The sequence below is a fragment of the Geospiza fortis genome, unplaced genomic scaffold, assembly GCF_000277835.1.
Source record: "Geospiza fortis unplaced genomic scaffold, GeoFor_1.0 scaffold361, whole genome shotgun sequence".
Lineage (NCBI taxonomy): Eukaryota > Metazoa > Chordata > Aves > Passeriformes > Thraupidae > Geospiza > Geospiza fortis.
Window position 1 is genome coordinate 4,147,668 of NW_005054356.1, and position 18,612 is coordinate 4,166,279.

The 18,612-nt window shown below is 43.0% G+C and overlaps 1 protein-coding gene across 1 annotated transcript in view; it reads right to left on the reverse strand.

Moving 5' to 3' along the window:
- Nucleotides 1-181: 181 nt before the first annotated feature.
- The window catches only part of SLC9A8 (solute carrier family 9 member A8), an 18,809-nt gene continuing 378 nt past the window's right edge, over nucleotides 182-18,612 (reverse strand). Inside the window, exons 2-17 of the mRNA XM_031059094.1 lie at nucleotides 18,472-18,581; nucleotides 18,136-18,314; nucleotides 17,747-17,827; nucleotides 15,127-15,185; nucleotides 12,579-12,662; nucleotides 11,557-11,658; nucleotides 10,717-10,751; nucleotides 10,005-10,148; nucleotides 8,663-8,801; nucleotides 7,382-7,487; nucleotides 7,108-7,224; nucleotides 6,297-6,379; nucleotides 5,002-5,113; nucleotides 4,296-4,516; nucleotides 3,071-3,217; nucleotides 182-1,892 (exon numbers count right to left, since the gene is read on the reverse strand). Coding sequence (XP_030914954.1) covers nucleotides 1,761-1,892; nucleotides 3,071-3,217; nucleotides 4,296-4,516; nucleotides 5,002-5,113; nucleotides 6,297-6,379; nucleotides 7,108-7,224; nucleotides 7,382-7,487; nucleotides 8,663-8,801; nucleotides 10,005-10,148; nucleotides 10,717-10,751; nucleotides 11,557-11,658; nucleotides 12,579-12,662; nucleotides 15,127-15,185; nucleotides 17,747-17,827; nucleotides 18,136-18,314; nucleotides 18,472-18,581 — 1,851 coding nt within the window. The 3' untranslated portion in view covers nucleotides 182-1,760. The remainder of the gene's footprint in view (nucleotides 1,893-3,070; nucleotides 3,218-4,295; nucleotides 4,517-5,001; nucleotides 5,114-6,296; nucleotides 6,380-7,107; nucleotides 7,225-7,381; nucleotides 7,488-8,662; nucleotides 8,802-10,004; nucleotides 10,149-10,716; nucleotides 10,752-11,556; nucleotides 11,659-12,578; nucleotides 12,663-15,126; nucleotides 15,186-17,746; nucleotides 17,828-18,135; nucleotides 18,315-18,471; nucleotides 18,582-18,612) is intronic.

The following is an 18,612-nucleotide window of genomic DNA, read 5'->3' on the forward strand; positions in this document are numbered from 1 at the left end:
GCGGGGAGGGCCCGGAACCCGCCGGGAACCGCCGGGAAGCGCGGCCCTCGGGCACGGCAGCGGGACTGGGGCATCGTGCCACCCCCGGGGTAACAGTAGCTCCACCACCGAACACCTGAGGAGAAGCTCTCAGGGACCTGCCAGCAGCTCCTGGGCGAAAAGGTGAGAAACGCAGTAGGAGTGATGGGTAACTGAAGTTTAATTCAGTGTGCTGGGGTCTAGAAGGGCGACAGAAAGGCCGATGTTCACACAGATCCCCCATGGATGAAACAAGGACCCAAGGCTTTCACAGCCTGCTCAGCCCCAGCTGTGCGTGTCCCAGCTCTGGGACAAGCAGCGAGGCCCTTTCCACAGGCAGGGAAAGGGCAGCAGGGAACAAGATGTGGTATTCTGAAAAACCGCTCAGACAACAGGTTCAGGATTCTGAATACATTCTTGAACTTTTATTCTCTCGGTAGGTAAGCAGCAGATTAAAAAACTCAGTAGCAAAACCAGACCAAAACTAAGTCTCACATCTTCAGAAACAAACATGCACATTTGCATGTCAGATTTGGGTGCTGAACTGTAATTCACATCCTGACAGTGGATATGAAAATGACCAAGGAGGAATTTGGCAGTGGGAGCAAACTGCTGCTTGTGTCACCATGGCAAATGTGTAAAGACGTTCAGGTGTTGGCAATGCCGAGCAAACACTGGGCCATGGAGAACAAATGCAGTGATAATAAACAGAATCTGAAAGAGAGTAAGCAGAAGAGAAAAATGGAACAGCTTAATGGAAGCTGTTTGGCACTTCCCAGCAGAGGCTGCTTCAGCCAGGTGCAATATTAATCTTTCTGTACCTGGATTAGATTTTGAAGGCTCTTTTTCCTCATGTATGTCCTGCTTTTGCTTCCACTGAAGCTTAAAAATTCCACTGGTGAATTCTGGAGTGTTAGGGACATTTCATAAATTAGGCAAAACAGAAGCTGCTCTTTTATAAGATTTGAAGCCAAAGTGCCAGCAAGGAGCAACTGCCAATTATAGAAACCCAACTGCAACTGGCTTTAGCCAAAGAAAAGAAACTACAATTTCAAACGCAGTTCTGTGCTGTCACAGACCCCCATTTCCCCAAAACCATGCTATAATCAGTACTGTGGATCAGATCCCTTACTATAAAAACCGAAAAGTCCCATAAAACAGAAGTCAAGGATTTCTTAAGTGACAAAACTACATTTTCAGAGGTGATTCCCTGTATGTGCAACATCTGCTCTTGTCAAGGTATGCATCTTTTCTGGGTTCAAAATGTGCAAATTCCATAAATTATACATCTCCTCCAGTCAGATTCCTTTACTAGTGCTGAAACAAATTCACAGTATAAGCTGTCAAGACTCTTCATGCTGTGAATGAATATATTTATATATATATAAAAGGTAAAGTGCAATTGGTTTTGCAGAGCCACACACAGGCCCTGGCCCTGTCCTGCAGCGTGTGATCCCATTAGGTTTTGGGATGGGAACAAGCCCATCCCCATTACCAATGTCATCATTCCATGGCAGATGGTTCTGCCCTTCATCGGGCTGCCTGGAATTTGCTGCGCAGTGAAGTCTGAGCAGAAGGTTCTTCCTTGAGCCCACCCAGTGTCTGACCCTGGAGGGTTTCCCTTCCTGAACAGTGACAGCAGAGCTGTGGCTCTCACCTAAACAAGGAGCAAAGGCTGCAGTGCAGGAGCCCAGCCCTGGCCCAGCACTCCCACGCAGCCTGGCCCCGGGGGCGCGCGGAGCTCAGCGCGCCCCGGCCCCGCTCTGCTGCAGCAGCTCCTGCTCGTCGTCCTCGGAGCCCGAGGGGCCCTGGCGCACCTCCTCGTACCACTTGTTGGTCAGGGTCTTCATCTGGATGCGCCCGTCGTGCAGGTCCTGGGGCAAAGCAAAGCACAGCATTTCACCTGCCAGGGCACTGCAGGGCCAGGGCTGGGCACAGCCCTCAGGAAATCATCTGCTCCTGCCCTCTGAGCACCACTGCCCCTCTGCCTCCCAACAGAAAACATTAATTATTGCTACAGATGACAGCTCTGGTGATGGGTGTTTTTACCTGTGTTCTCTAGACAGTCCTGCTCTGTGTTTCAACAATCCTAATGCTGTCTGGAGGGCCTGGCTTTGACTCTCCTCCTCGTGCTCCCAGGGACACTGGGAACCTTGTGGCCTGCCGTGGTGATTCACATGCTTATTTTTCCAGCTTTTGGTTGCAATCTGGATGGCAGCCTGTGCTTTTGGCTACCAACTACGAATCAGATGCTTACTTTGGTTTTTGATTCCTTTCTGGTTTTGCAATAAATGACTTTAGTTTTTGTAGGAAAGTGCCGAAATGGTACTTTTGAAAAGTACAAAACAAGAGGAAAACCAGTACTTTTGAGCAGGCTAGGAAGATGGAATGTGCACTTACACAAAATTATTAACTCCACAGCCAAAATGCTTCCATGGGAAATTGGAAAAACAGTGAATTCTGTGACTAAGGAGCCTCAGATTTCTGAAGCATGGGAGTGAAAAAGGCACAGTATTTACACCTTGGGGCCACTCAGTGTTAAGTTACTGTCAGGTGTTGTTTTGCACGTACAGCCCCAGAACCCTGTCTCTGGGAAGTGAGCAGTCTGGAAAGCACAGGGTGCAATGCTGCTGCCCTGTTCCAAGATACAAACTGCACTCTTCAGCAACAGCACAGCTCCAGAAGTCACAGGGCCACTGACAGTAAGAGGCAGGAAGTGTGTGTGACAGCTCTTTAAAAACTCTGCTCGAGTGGCAGCTGCTTTTTCTAGCAGCCAGTGACTCCTGATGCCCTTCACGGTTCCCTGCACGATTTAAAGGCGAGTTCAGCAAATCCCTACACCAAGTTTAACTGGGGGAGCTCTGAGATGCTCATTTAATCCAACTTACAGAGCAGCTGCTCATTACAGCTGCTCTCTCTATGCATGAGCAATACACAGATGTCCCACTGTCCCCACATACGTCGTGTGCCTGCACGATGAGCCCTGTGTGGTACTGAGGACAACCACCAACTCGACCAGTTTCTCTTCTTCAAGAAAATAAGGAAGACTTACCTCTTGTGTGAGTCTTCTGGTGAAGAAAGGATTCAAATACTCCACATCAAGCCGCATAAACCCTTTGAGGTTCTGACGTTTTATGTACTGGGCTTCATATTCCTCCTCTGTGAGCTCTGACAAATGCTCAGATTCTATAGTGTTTCCCTAGAAAAATCGCAAAGATGGAATAACTGAAAGAAGTGGCAGTCATCCCAGCACCTCGCTTCAGCCCCTGCTCTGTGGTGTCCCTTGTCACAACCAGCTGTCGTGCTGGAACAATATGGAATTGATCCCCATCCCAGCCTTGCAGGGCTTAGGACTGTGAGTCTGTTCAGCCATTGAATCCCAGTGCCACTTAGTTCCCTTTCCATGCTGAAAGGGAAAAGACCTCATATGTTCCATGTTTTGTATTGTCACTATTGCTGAGAACAGGTTTCTGCTGTGCAGGTTTTCTCTTGTGAGCTGGACAATGCTTTCATCCAGCAAGCACCACTGCTGTCATTGTCCCACTGAAAACGAGCCCTGTCAAACACGCCCTGTCCCTGCACTCTGCCTGCACTTCCTTGTGTGGACAGTGCAAGGTCATTCTAAAGACTACAACCAACCTCATGCAAAGAGAAAATGTTCTCAAGATCCTCCAGAACAATACCCTGCATATACTTCTCAATGGTTTAGAGAAAAACAGGCAAAAAATGTTCTGTGATACTTATTATTCTCATCTTTTGCACAAGACATTTCAGAGTGGCTTTTGGCTTTGTCAGATCTCTTGCTTTGCCAGAAATTGCTTTAAAATAAAGTCCAGTCAGAGGGGGGCTATTGTTATGACCTTCTCATGGCCTCTGAATTTTTCAAAATAATTTCCATCTGCCTTTTATGATTAATTTCCATCTCACACTGTAGCAACTACTTTCTCTCTGTATACGACTCAATCCTCTATCACCTGCTTTATGCTTTCCCAGGGATTACTTTAATTTATATAGATCAACCTGTAATTGGATTGAACTAATGGACTATTTCTCCTCCCCTTGTCCAAACACATATTTTGTATAAACACTAACCAAACTCTGTCTTTGGGATATTTTAAAATTATATCGCTTGGCTTTGTCCTACTACCTTAGCTTTTTCTACTGCCTTCATCATACTTTTTAGTAAAAAATCATGTACTAGTCCTGAAAAATGTCTGAACTGGAAAAAACTCTCCACCCAAACCCCAGTGATGCTATGAATGAAAGCCCAAACAAACCATCTTCTCTGTCTTGCTAAGATTGACGTCCTTCTTGCTCCTCTTGCGTGGTTTGGAGTCCTCGATGTCCACGAGCCTGATGAGGGGCATGGTTCCCCCTCCCAGCAGCAGGATGGTGAAGAGCACGATGATGATGGTCGTGGTGCCGATGAGCTGCCGCTTCTCGATGGGCTCCAGGCCCAGGTGCAGGCTGAGGGCATAGGGAATGGCACCACGTAATCCTCAGGAGAGAGAACAGGGCAGCAAGGGAGAGTCACCAACAGCAGCACCTGAGCACCCGGAGAGCCCAGCAGCGATTCTCCACCCTCCAAAGGGCCTTCACAATTCTCCACCCTCCAAAGGGCCTTCACAATTCTCCACCCTCCAAAGGGCCTTCACAATCCTGTCCGTGCCCATTAGCCACCACTTGGCTGCCACCCTAAACGAGTCTGAGCATTTCAGACACTCTTGGTCAAACTGTGAAGCTGCTGGGCCTAGAGAGACAAGCAGACTCCATGCAGAAAAGCCCTTGTGGGGCTCACCAGAGCAAAGTCCTCCAGCACAAAGGGGAAAGAGAACATTGCCTTGCACTTGGGTTTCAGAATAGTGCAAATGTTCAGCTGAGTTTTGCTCAACCAATGAGAAACTGGTTCCTCCTCGAGTGGGCCACACAATGAAAGAGATAAAACATTTTTTCTGGTTCTCAGTATTCTGAGCTTTAACTTACCACTAAACCACATGATAAACATCATTTTGGGAGTGATTTTATGATCACGGAAAAAGTTGAGTAGGTAGGAAAGCGGAAAAATATTCACTGCTCTACCAAAGAGAACCAACACCTGAAAAACAGAAATAAAAGCAAAAGACCATTTGATGTGTTACATCCACAAGGCCCCAGCTGCAGCAGGTTTTACAGGGCAAGGTGAATATGCTCTTTTTGCTCACAGGCAGGTATGCTGCTCCATGAACAGAGAGAAACTCCTCAGCACAGGGCATTATGGAATTTTGCTCCTGAAACCTTTTGTCTGCTTAACTGAAACTAAATCAGACCTGTCACTTATGGAGACCAAGTTACTTTACTTATAATAAATAAATGGAACCCAGGAGACATTCCAGGGAGACCAAGAAGTACTTTGGGTAAAAGTGCTCCTCAGTTCAGCTCCTTTAATCACTCCCTTGGTGCAGCAGCCAAGAGGCAGTAAGGTATTTCTATTGTCTCCCTGTTGCTCAGAAAGGCCAGGAGCCAAACAAATACACGTCAGCCTGTTTCTCAACACGTCCTTGGGTAAGGCTATAAAACATACCCCACACTGAAGCAACACTTTCGAGAGCAGAAAAGAAAAAAAAGGGGACTATTGATTTAATGGCAAACAATTAACAAACACAGAGAAAACTTTAACTCAGAAAAAGGCAAGGTTTTCTCAGAGCATTGTTTTTAAGCTCCACTACAAACAGACCTCGATAAGGTAAATATCCTAGAATTAGTCAGCAGGATCCTTGAAGGGCTGTGCTGTTTTCCTTTATGAATCACCCCAAAATTACACAAGTTGCATCACGCCTGAGAGAGCAATGCCACCCAGAAGGAAGTGTCACACCTTAGATATATATTAGCTAGGAAAGCTGTGTGCAGTGCAGGCAGAGCTGTTCCCTGTGCTGATATCCCTATCTGGGGAAGCTGTAGATAACAATCCTTCCCTTGAACCATGCACTGAATGGGCCAGTGTACACTGCTGTACACAGCTGGAAAGGGACCCACATTGCCCTCACTGCAAAAGGAACACACTTCTCACGCTGATATTAAACCATTATCATGGCAACAGGTGAAACGTGATCCACAGTCACTGCACTAAGGCACTCTGAAATGGGTTTAAAAACAAAAGAATTAGGAAAAGAGTCAGAGAATTTTTTATAAAAGCCTATAAATCGTAACAATTATTCTAAAATCTTTTAACTGTAAGGTGTTCCCCCCTCCCCAATACCAAAAATGCATCTAAAAAGATATGGAAGGAAGTAAATACCTACTATGCACCAGATGACAAAGGACATTTCAAACTTGTGAGGAAAACTAAAAATTGACAGGCCAAGAAATGCAAAAACACACGTTTCTGAAAAAGAGAAATCACATTTAAATAAACAATTCCACAAAACCTTTTCTACTGTTACTAATTACTACATACAGTATAAAACAGGATTTCCTGACCAAACCCTGGAGAGCTGCTGGTGCTCACTAAGGAGTGGTTAAGTTCCCTCTGCAGCAAAGCCACTCCCTGATCACACTGCATCCTCCTGCAAATAATACAGAATTCATTCATGGCAGCCCCCAGAAACCAGGGACATGTTCGTAATGCAGGAACATGTCATTTCTTCAAAGGTTTTGTTTGGAAAAGGAACTGGAAACGCTCTAGGACTGAGCTGCTTGTACCACTACTTCCAAAAACCTCCACATGTAAAGTTACTGTCTTTGCAAGTAGCTTTTTATACTAAAAAACATTAAAAAATACCACTCAACCCCCATCTCCTAGAACTAAAAACAGACTAGAGGAACACAGGAGTCAGTGATCTCTATTTGGCCATCAATCTTATGGCAAATCTTAGCAGGAGCCTGCAGGATGGGAGAGAGATTTACTGCATGTTTTATCCAGTGTGGCAGGAAAGGTGACTTTTGAGTGCCTTCCAGCCTCCACTCTCGGGAATCCTTCTCTTAAAGACAAGGAGCATGGACATACAAATCCCTGGATGCAGTCACACCTCTGCTGCTCCCAACAGAATCACAGCTCCATGCAAGTGAAATTTTAAAGGATTAATACCAGATTTAATAGCAGGCAGCACCTACCACACATGAAAGCCACAGTTCTGAGTGTCTGCTGCATCAGGATCTGTGTCACTGGGGACAGGTTGTGGTGAGTGTAGTGAGACATCACGATGCCAGAGAACAGGATTGCCATGATACCTGTGGGCAAGAACAGGGCAGTCAGCACAAGACTCTGCAAGGATTTACTGCTGAAACCCTCCAGAGTAATCTTCTCACAAGGCAAAACCCACTTCTACAGCAATACAAATATTTTAACATACCAAACAGCGTGGTCAGAACTCATTTTGCTACTCACCTGAGAGCGAGATCCCTTCTGCAAGTCCATAAGGAAGGTAAGCAAAGATAATCATCATCCCAAATTCTAGGGAAGGTGTCTTCCTTAAATCAATGTGCTTTAGTACGTACACACAGAAATGTTATGGAAAAAGTAAATTAAAAAATAAATCAAAGAAATATTTTGATGTGTTCATTCCATTACAAAACAATGATTATGCTTAATGTACTTCTCTACTGAATAGCCAATAAAATCTACATATTGGCCTTCGACTCAAGTATGGAAAGATCAGTAATTTCTTATGAGAGGAATGTTTCTTATAGAAGCTGCTGCCGGTAGAAGTCTGTCAGAAGACAGAGCTAGAGACAGAAAAAGATCTCTTATTGATGTGCCTCTACAATACTGATAACAGCCGGTAAGTCAAATACTTTCGAGGCACAAGTAACTCTAAAGGGCAAACAAGCTGCTTTTCTCTTTGACTTGGTATAATTTAGATATGAGTCAAAGAAGTGTTGAACATCTATCTCCCTCTTTTGTTGTGATGTATGGAATAATTTCAAAGTTTTTGAATTAGGCTGATGAACTAAAAGGGGAAATAAGTGTGTATTTAATCAAACATTCTCTCCTTGTTGTTTACAAACCAAGTGTTTGGCAGTGTGTCCCAGCTGATCCAAGTACAACTGCACAGCCCAGAGCTCACACAGTGAAGTCAGAGCTAGCATTAAACCAGCCCAAGAAGTAACAAAGGTGTCTGGGCCACAGCAAACAGCCTTCCTGATCTCAGCAGAGCAGCTCCTGGGTTGGTTAGCAACCAATTCATGGAAGTGGAAGAGGCAAAATATAAGCCAGGGTAAATCCAAACAGAACAGTGTCTGCATTCAGCTGCCTGCACATGATCCATAGGGACAAACGAGCTGGGCTGACTCAAAGGCCCCCGGGAAAAGCAGCTTTTTTTTCTTTTTAATTAACTGTTTTATGTATGTAAAAAAGAAGCCATATGCTTGTTAAAATGGATTGGTATTGAAATGGAATTAATATATTTTGAATTTACAAAACAATTACCATATCTTATAACACTCCAATGCACATAAGCTATTATACAACATTTCAGACCTTAATTACGTTCATAAAAATTTGATGCCACTTTTAATACACTAAAATGCACACTAACATAAAACCAAAATAATGTCTAATAAGAAATATCCTCTAAGAAATGCTGGAGAAGATGGGGAGAAAAATACTACTAGGATGTTGCAGTTCACCAATGTATACATATATATCACCAAAATTAAAAAAGGATATTAATGCAGAAATAAGACCAGTAAGTGTGCCAAGTGCTGCAGAGCCAAAGAACATCTTGAGAAAGTATCCCAGTGCCTGTAGAAAGGTTTGCCATCCACTTACATCTGACATATTTTCCCTTGTCAAACCTTCTGCTGTGCTAGATACAATTAAAAGAGAAATAAAAAGAAATGGTTATACATTCTAAGCCTGGATCCAAAAATATCAAACATCTTTTGAACATAACAACAAAAAAGACTCCCATTTCTTTGTAGCTACCACTCTTAAAAGGCTTTTACTGTGATATATATAACAAGAGGAATGTCAAAAGACATTAAATCAAGCCTCAGTGTAATCCCCAAAGGGAAACCTAATTCTGCTAAAAATCCAGCATTGCTCCTCTGAAGAATCCCAGAATGGCGTAAATAGGCTATGGTGATGTCCAGTATTTGAAAACAATGTTCAAACTTTGAGAAGGAAAAGAACACACATTTTACAGTGCTAAAAACTCATGTGATCCTCTGAGAAGAACAAATGAACAGGAAGAACTCTCATCAAATATTTAGGTGTGGATGAGAGACAAGAAGGTCACTGAAGGAAAACAAAGCAGCTCTTCACAGGAAAGGGAAGAAACCTCTTTGAATTTCAGGAATATATTTAATGAAAATTCTGTGCAAAGAATACACAGATTCTAGCTAGTGTTTCTTTTGGCTGCTTTTAGCCTTCAGCACTGAAAGCACCACAACTGTAATAAAAGCAATTAATCCATTAGAAAATTACATTGACTTCACTACCTGCTTGGCACAGCTGTTCCTTCTATACATTCACAGTCACATCTATTGGCTACAGCAATAAGATGAAGATATATTTATCCATTCTCTTTCAGCCCCAAAGAATTATCATAAGCAAAAGATAAGGGTACTGGAGGTTCCTCTTTCCTGTAGCCCCAACATAAACACGACCCCACTGCATGGACACGCTGTATTGCTCCCCAGGCACGGTGGCACTCTGGGCACAAGCCAATGGCACAGAGACAGAGCAGCAGGGAAGGTGAATATTGCTGCGCCTGACATCCATGGAAAGAGAGCTGATCATGAATGGAATTAGAAAGAATCCATTATCTAGGGTCAATGAGATAAGGCTCTGAGGTAGGGGTAATGAGGCAATTATTTACTGTCCCCTGCCCATGCAGTCCATGTTATGGATTGCTTTTGACACAGAAGCACCATACAAGATTCAGCCTTACACCTGAAATACACAATGTGCTCCAAAGGAAGATGGAAGAATAACTGTAGACCAAAAAACAAACAGAAAATGATGTAGTGACTGTTTCCATAAACATATGTGGCTCCAACGCACTTACTTGGTCAGGACAATTGAGACTGCATCGTTGAGAATACTCTCTCCAAAAACCAACATGTTAAGCACAGGATCCACATTAAGGGCATTGAAAATGGCAATAGTAGCCACAGGGTCAACTGCAGATATTAAAGAGCCGAATGCAAAACTGGGAGAACACAAACGAAGAAACCAGATGAAAGAAAAACACCTACCTAGTAACTTACATGAACAACAGTAACAAAACTCATTTGTGTTACAGTTTCTACACAGTGATAAGAAAGTACTTTCTTTCCTGTCACAAGAACTTGGCCACTTGCCAAGTTCTTGAAGAATTTACCTTATTGATTCTGAAAAACTTACTCTGTCTTTTAAGAGAGGATGTGGACAAGGAAGTTATACCCTTATCACATATATTAATAATACCAGCTAATCAAGGTTTACAAATCTTAAAGTTTGGTTAAAACACCCAGTATCTCTCTCAAGAAATCACTGAGCACAGAACAGAATAGACTGGAATGCAAAAAGATGGAATATAATACAATACTATTTGGAAATAAGGGTAATAAATAGGGTATAGAAGTGTTCCATCTATTTCTTAGTTTCATATACAATGTTGAATCTCAGCAGTCTATACAATGACCAAAAGAGGTGGCCAACTGTAGTGCATTTCCCACCTACAGCTATCCTGAAGAAAGCTTTATTTCATATACTACACCATTTCCCCAAGAGCTTACCTGTCTGTCATGTTGAGTTTATAAATTACATCAGCCTGAAAGAATAGGTAGAACATAATCACAATTAACTGTGGTGCTCTTCTGTTCTTAAAAAACAAACTATTCATCAAATCCTGAATTTATTATGAAGAAAAATTCACAGTAGTGATGTTGTCCAGTTTAACACTGCCCTCCCACTGTAACCTACTGCTACAATTCTGGTCACCCAAGATCAGGGAACTAGAGCAGAGTCAGGTGAGAAGGGTAACCATGACATTCAGAGGAGGAGAAATCTGAGTGGCAAAGAGGAAAGTATACAATACTTGGCCTTTCAGAATGAAGTCTGAGAGAAAAGATAAATATCTGTGTCTATATGTAACCAATGGGAAACACCAAACAACAAAAGCAAAAAAAAAGAAAAAAAATTAATATTGTGGAATATAAGATGGGTCTAGAGAACACAGGTTTTGGAACAGCCTTCCAACAGGAAGACTGTGGAAGTTAGAAAAAAGTAAAACTCAAGTGTTAATTGCTTTTCCCATGACACATGCTGTGTCACAGAGTGGCTCAGGCTGGAAGGGACCCCTGGGGTCACCTACCCCACCCCTCCAGCTCCACAGGGCCCTTGGAACACGGGACCCAGGATCGTGACCAGAGAGCTTTTGAGTACTTCAGGGAGGGAGACTCCACGGCCTCTGCAGCAATATCCATGGAAGGGGTGTGTAACACTGCCTTTGTGAGAGCAGAGAACTGCACTTTGTGACCCAGCAATTCACTTGCACTCTATTTGTCTGCTCTTGAAAAAGGGACTTTCAAACAACAAGCCAGATAAAACTGAGTGCTTTAAACAGTAAGTCTTACCCGGCCCAGGAAATAGATTCCTCCACCTACAATGAAAGCTGATATTGCAGTGCCAAATACTGAGAACAGAATGATGGAACCAATGTTCTGAAAAAAATTACCCTGGAACACAGTAATAAAATAAGTAAATTAGTACAAATGGCCTGAGGGAAAACTCATGTTTGGGTTTCCATTTAATTAGACTCTAACTCACAACTGGGTTTCCCATTACAAAGGCTCAGTTTGGTTCCAGGTACCCCAGGACACACACCCACACCATCTGCCTAGAGAAACTGCTGCTCTCCTGAGGACACCAGCAATTCCTCTGACTCCCAGGACTGATTCCCTGTCTGGCACCATAACAAGAACCCAATCCTCAGGCAAACAGCTGGATATTCACCAGCATTTAGACATATTTCCCATCTGGCAAAAGTGTAAGTTAATCCCTCTGTTGGAGACAGGGCATGTGAAAAAGGCTTGTACACTTCCCAGTTGCTAGTCCATTGCTTGTGATTTTGTATGAGGAGGTCTCCAGTGTTGGTAGCAGCTCCTGGCATCACCATGGCCACTGTTCCCTCCTCTCCTGCAGCACAGCTGGAGCTGAAGGGCTGCCCAAGGGAGCACCCAAGCCCCTCGGCCAGGAGGAGAGCTGTGACAAATGCCCATGGAAACACGGGCCCCCAGGCAAGGCTCACAACCTTACACACATTTTCCTCTTCTTTAGCTGTGGAGTGACCCCACCTTTCCCACTTCTCCTCCTTCACAGCAGCCCTTGTACAGCTCTGGTGAGGTAAGAACCTCTCCAGCCAAGGAAAACCTCGCTTGTGCTGCACCTGACACCTTGCCAGCACTCAGTTATCAGCAACAAGCTACACTCCCTGCACTCTGGGCTGAAGAGGTTTAAATTTTGCACTCTCAATTCCCTAATGATTAATATAATGGAATTTAATGCAATTATCCTAAGCTTCATGGAGATAATTAAAAGCAGAATCTGTTCCAAACAAAACCTCAACATCCAAAATGAGTGTCTGGCAGGGACTGACCTTGTGCAGTGAATATCCAGATTCAAATATAATAGGTGGAAGCAAAAGCAGAAAAAACATATTTGGACGAAACATTTCTTCTTCCTGCAAAAAAAGAAAAAATCATTATAATTTCAGGGATATCATAATTATTGAAATAACATCAAATCTCCCAAAAGAAAAGCTATTAAAAATAGCGATGGAAAATGAAAAATCTTTCTCCCTTCTTATCATGAAGTACAAGACTGAAGAACAGTACACTATTCCAGGGCTGCTGCTTCTATTGTTCTTTTTCAACCCAGTGATAGAAAACTAGGAGTTACTTATTTTAAATCACTGTCTCCAAAAAAGCTGCATAGAAAACAGGTTATTTATGGTGAAGGAAAAATCTTCCTGGTTCCACAAAGAGTATTCCCGCTTCATCTGAGAGTCTGGAAATCTGTAAGGACTGCCAAGGAACAGTGACCTCTTGGACACTGTTTGAACAGAACTGGTTAACTGAGACCAAGCAGTTTCACTGGAAAACTCATCACCTGACAAGAAAATCACATCATCAGCCCAGTGCCCCTGCAGGTGACCAGGCTCAGGTGACACACCACCTGAGGGGCCTGAGGCTGGATTCTTCTCAGCAGATGTAATTTCTGCCTGAATTGAATGGTACTATTCTGATGGTTCCTCTTTGCCATCACAGTGATATAAATGGAACCCACCATGAGGTAAGATGCTATTTTTTTGTGCCCTCAGTCTTTGTCACTTATCTCATCCCCTGGCTAACACTGCTCATGCGGCACCCCCAGCCTGGCACCCTGGTTTTTCTGCTGGCAGAGTAGGCACAGAAGGCAAATGAATGCCAGCTGAGGGGCCAGTCTCTTTCCCCACCTGTTTCCTCCCTCCTGGTCCCCCCAGAGCTGTCACCTCCACGAGCACTGATTAACTTGTTTAAACCTGGCGTGAACAGCTGATGGACTGCTCCGTTCTGTTCTAACACCAGCTTTCCAAACAGAGGTACTCATCTCTTTAAAGTCTCATTCCTGCCTGTACCAGTGATAATCATCTTAAAGGATTTGGGGGGCTTAGCAAACCAAACTCATCCTTTGGGCTGAAACGCTCAGGCCGCGGGCGTGCACGCACAGCCCTGTGAGCCCATGGCTGACACTGCCTGCTCCTGCCAGCACCTCAGCAAACCCACAGAGCTGAGCTGCACTCCACAAAAACCTGAAACAGAGCTGGACAAGGAACTGAGAGCAATGGAAAGGAAGGACTGTGTTTGTGCTGCATGGAAGCAGAGGAAAATAAAACATGAGGACTCTGACTATCAGCTGTGCTGGCCAAGAACAACCAGCAAGCACAAGGTTTTAGTGCTGAACCTGAATGAACACCCAGTAAGGCGTGATCACCAGAAATTACATAGCAAAGTTTTCAGGGCAGGGAGATTATCCAAGATTTGCTTTGTACAGGGATATAGCCTGCAGTTAAATATTTCATTTTTTATCTTATCAGATAAACAAAAGGTATTTAGTAAATTTAGAACCATTTAAAACCATGTAATAAAGTCCACAATTATTGATCTAACATTACAACAGCCTATGTTAAAACCTAAGCTTTATTACAGTGAAAATAACTCAAATAAAAAAATAATAATATGATATCTGTGGCCTTCCACCTTGGCTGACAACATAAACAAGCACAGCTTCCCAGTGCCTCCAAGATGAGACCAACACTTCCCAGAAAACTCCCATGTAATTCATCAGCTGTGATCAGTATTCGCTGTGTTTAGAGAACAAGTGCTCCAACCAGAGCATGAAGCTTTCTTTTTCTCTCTTACATGCATGATCTTACTCAGATTATTTTATTTAATCCATAAGAAACTAATTTAAAATGCTGATGTTGTGGACATTTAACCAATTTCCAATTTTAAGTCAAATCCAGTTGACACAAATCATGAATGAAAAAGCACTAACTACTGCAGCCCCTACTGCTTCTAATGACGTCATACGTAAAAATGAAATATTTCAACACAACTGCTGAGCTGTGTAATTGTTTAAACAAGTGTACACAGAATCAATGTAGTTAGCTGATAAAAAAAAGTATAATATGTAGTTCAAAAGATACATCAGATTGAAAATCTATGCATTTTAATGTATTTCAACTAAGGAGAAAAAGGTCTTCCTTTAGGGCAATAGCTGCCAAGAAATATAAAATTGCAAGCTAGGATTAAAATTCACTACTTAGACCAAGATGTTCAGCTGGCTGATATAAATTCTGTTTAGAACTGGCAATTCAAATCACTGTGACTTCAACCAGTTCATTGATCTAATAAATTGTTTGGTGCTGTGAAACAAAATCATAGTTTAAATGCTGCAGATTTTAAATTAAAGCAGGAATAGTGAAGAGTTCATTGCTCTGGTAATGTGGATAAACAGTAGGAGAATCCTTGCTTCGCTGGAGACTTCAGCTCTTGGAGAAACTTCTGCCAGGACCTGCCCTCTAAAACATCAAGTATTACAAAGCCTTTTTTGTAAGATTTAGGGATTTTTCTACAATTAAAAATTAATTGTTACAACTATACCTTCCAGTTGGCCAGCTTTTGAGCCTCTATGATTTTTATAAAAGCTCCCATAAGGATACCTAGGAGAGAATAAGAAAACATTCTGAAATAGCAACAAAATATGTCACTGTTTATCAGCTCTCCATGTTTTAGAAGTGAAAACAAGGCAATACATAGTGCAGCAAGTTAGTTTCATTCCTAAACCATGAAAACACTGGGTGGTTTTGGGTTTAATCCCCAAATACCCAGTTTCCAATATGTTACATAACTGCAGAGTTTCCCTGCACAACAGATTGTCTCTTGGGATATCCCAGCTCCAAACAGACCTACCGAGAGTGTGATGCTCACTGGTTCAGAAAGATAACAGGCTTAACTACTCAAAACCACTTCTCATCTAAGCTGCACTCAAATGAAATTTCACCTTTCTTGCTGAAGAATCAGGAAGTTATGAGTTAGGCATCTGTGCTTCATGTCACTTCAATATTATTTGCAGTTAAAGCAGCTTAAATGAAATCAGTCTTCTCCACAGAAGTGAATTTTGTTTGAATGAAATCATAGCCCTTTCTGGCAATGAAGAAGGCAACAAACTCTGATCAGGGTGGAGATCCTGTCAGAAGTATTTTCCAAATGAATTACACACTGTTTAAGTCATGTAGAAATAATGTGAATACAGAAGATAGAATTTTATCAAGGCTGCTGCAAACTCAGTGGTTAAAGGTTATAGCCCTCTTTCCTCCCATACATATTCAAACATAAAACTGTAACAAGATTTCTTCTGGAAGTCATGAAGATAACTCATGAACTGTCATCAATTGTTTTCAAGTAGTTATAGGGAACTTGTCTTCAGCCAGATTTCAGATCTGTGCTTCTGTATAGTTGTGTTTCATAATTTACAGAATGGAGACTTCACAGTCAAGCACTGGGACAGAAGCCAAATACTCCAAATGAAAGGTACAGAGTGTCTGAGAAGCCTGAAGTATGCTTTCCTGTAACTCGTGTTAAGTGTGCTCTTCTGCAACTCATGAGACCTCCTCTCACGCTGTAGCTAACAAAAGAGTCTCACAAACAGAATCACATGGATTACTGCTGATGGATGTGTCACACACACAAAGCCACGAGGCCTAAGCCTTCCTTTATACAAAAATCTGGGAAGGCATCGGTCCCAGAGGGTAGAAATAATTGTTCCATGAAATGGCTTCTATGGAAAGGAAGAGGAAAACATAAATGAAGCAACATCAAAGGTCTGCTATTCCTTGAAGGACAGAATGCAGATACAGCCACTCACATGCCACATGCATTTACAAACTACTCTTTCTTTATTACTAAATGAATGAATGTAGGTTTAGATCAGCTGTTTCTATTAAGTCAGGCAGGTCAGTTTTGTCAAGGGGCTAATTAGAAGGGTAAGTCTGTAACAGTTAATCTATACCTCATTTTTTGAAAATTTTATAGGCATTTTCTTATTGCAACGAACCTTTATTTTTCCTGAGAACATGTTAAAACTCAGTAACAAATCCATGAGAAAAAACATTTCTGGAAACTATTTTTACCAACAAAATTCCAGCAACTTATAAGGATGAGGATCAAAATCCAGCCTCAGAGAATGCACTCCCACCCTGTCCACCAGGAGAGACACACCCTCTAGAAAACATAAACCAGAAGCTTCCGAGCAGCTTGGACAATGGGTGGAAAAACACTTGTGAAAATCATATCTCTCTTCTCTGCTGCCACTTTTATTAGCCTTCAATAACTTCCTGAGAGGACTGCTAAATTTACAAGTCAAAACAGGACACACCTCACTTCTGGCACTGCTGGCAAAACTGGATGCTTGAAACTCAAGCTGTGCTCTTGCAGCTGTGCAGAGCATTAGCAGGACCAGAGGGTCACTGAGCTGGCAACTGCAGGGATCACATAGGTGCTGTACTCCCACCAGGCTGAGAGTGCATTGAGAAAATAATGAACATTAGAGAAAAATACATTAGAGAAAATAATTAATATTTTGCCTGATTTGCTCCTCAATTTTACATTTATAAATCAGGAGCAGCAGCATACAAATAAATTAAATTACCCTGACATAAAACTGTAGGCTCAGAAATACTCCAAATTTATTCAAAATGAAGTACACACCTGATGTCCATGAAGGGTGACACTCTTGTAACTCTAGCCATAGGAAGAGCTCTCGTCATGGTACTGCTGGGACAGTTAAGGGTTTGGCAGTCCAGGTGAGTTTTTGGGACACTTGCAGTCCCCAGCTACATTAAAATCCCACACTCAGACATAAATCTGCCAACACCAATATAAACACATGTACCAGTTCAAAGGGAAGGCCGGAGCCTCATAACCAGGGGGTGCTGCACATCTTGTCCTACCCTGAGGATGCAAACCAGAGGAAGATGCCAAAGTACTCAGGGAGTGACATCCCTACAGGTGTCATTTTCCTGGGCCAGTCTCTGTGCGTATGCTCATTTCTTTATTTCTTCAATCAATTCAACTCTGAGAACTACTTGTTCTCTTCACTGCATGCAGTGTGCTGTATCTTTCTAGTGATGGCTAACACACAACAGAGCATTATCTCCAGCGCACAACACTGACGGTCCCTGGATTAACACAAATCCAACATAAAAATGTCATGGTTACTCACCTAAGGAAACAACAGCCACGCTCTCTGGTAAAAAATGAAGCCGGTATTCTATCAGTAAATGCACCAATATGATGCAAATAGCTGTGAAGGGAAAAGAATGGAGATTCAGGAGTGTTGGAAAAGAGTAAAATATACTTTTAAGTATTATTTTTAAAATACACAAGCAAACTTCTAATGATTTAGTAGACCTCCAATAAACCAAGAAGCACCAGTGTAAGCAGCGGCTTCCACCACCACAAATGCTCTAAATCCCTGTGCCTGTGCAAAATGCCACTTCTGAGAGAGAACCAGAGGAGAAATAATAACTATGATTTTGAGTTGGCCTATGTCCTCAGACACAGACTACAGTTAACAGAGATTAACAGACTTTCAGTTTGTTCATCATTCACCTATAACAAGAAGACTAAAAAAAATCGTCATGCCACTGGACTGTTCCTCTTGCTGTGCTTGGACTCCAGTCTGAACTGGAAGGATGGGCTTGGGAGGTGTAGGTGCCACCAGCTTGGTAGTAGCGGCCAGCAAAGTGTGGAGGGTGGCATTGATGACCTCGTGGGTGGCATTTGCAGACCTGTCAGGACAACACAACGTGTGATTATACGGATGGGAGCAGCACGACAGAGCCCACCACAGATACGCACACACCGAGCCACCGCCAGATGACACGGAGCTCGTGCCGGTGACCGGCTCCTCACGGTGTGATTTAAAAGCAGTCAGATCAGACAAACACGGCAAGCTCCTGCTCCCGGAGCGGGCTGGTGCTGGGCGCCTCACGCACCGCAGCGCCCACCCCGCTGTGCACCGAGCCTGGCACCGAGGGCACGACCGGCGCACCCGGCTGGGCACGGCAACAGCAACAGCAACAACCC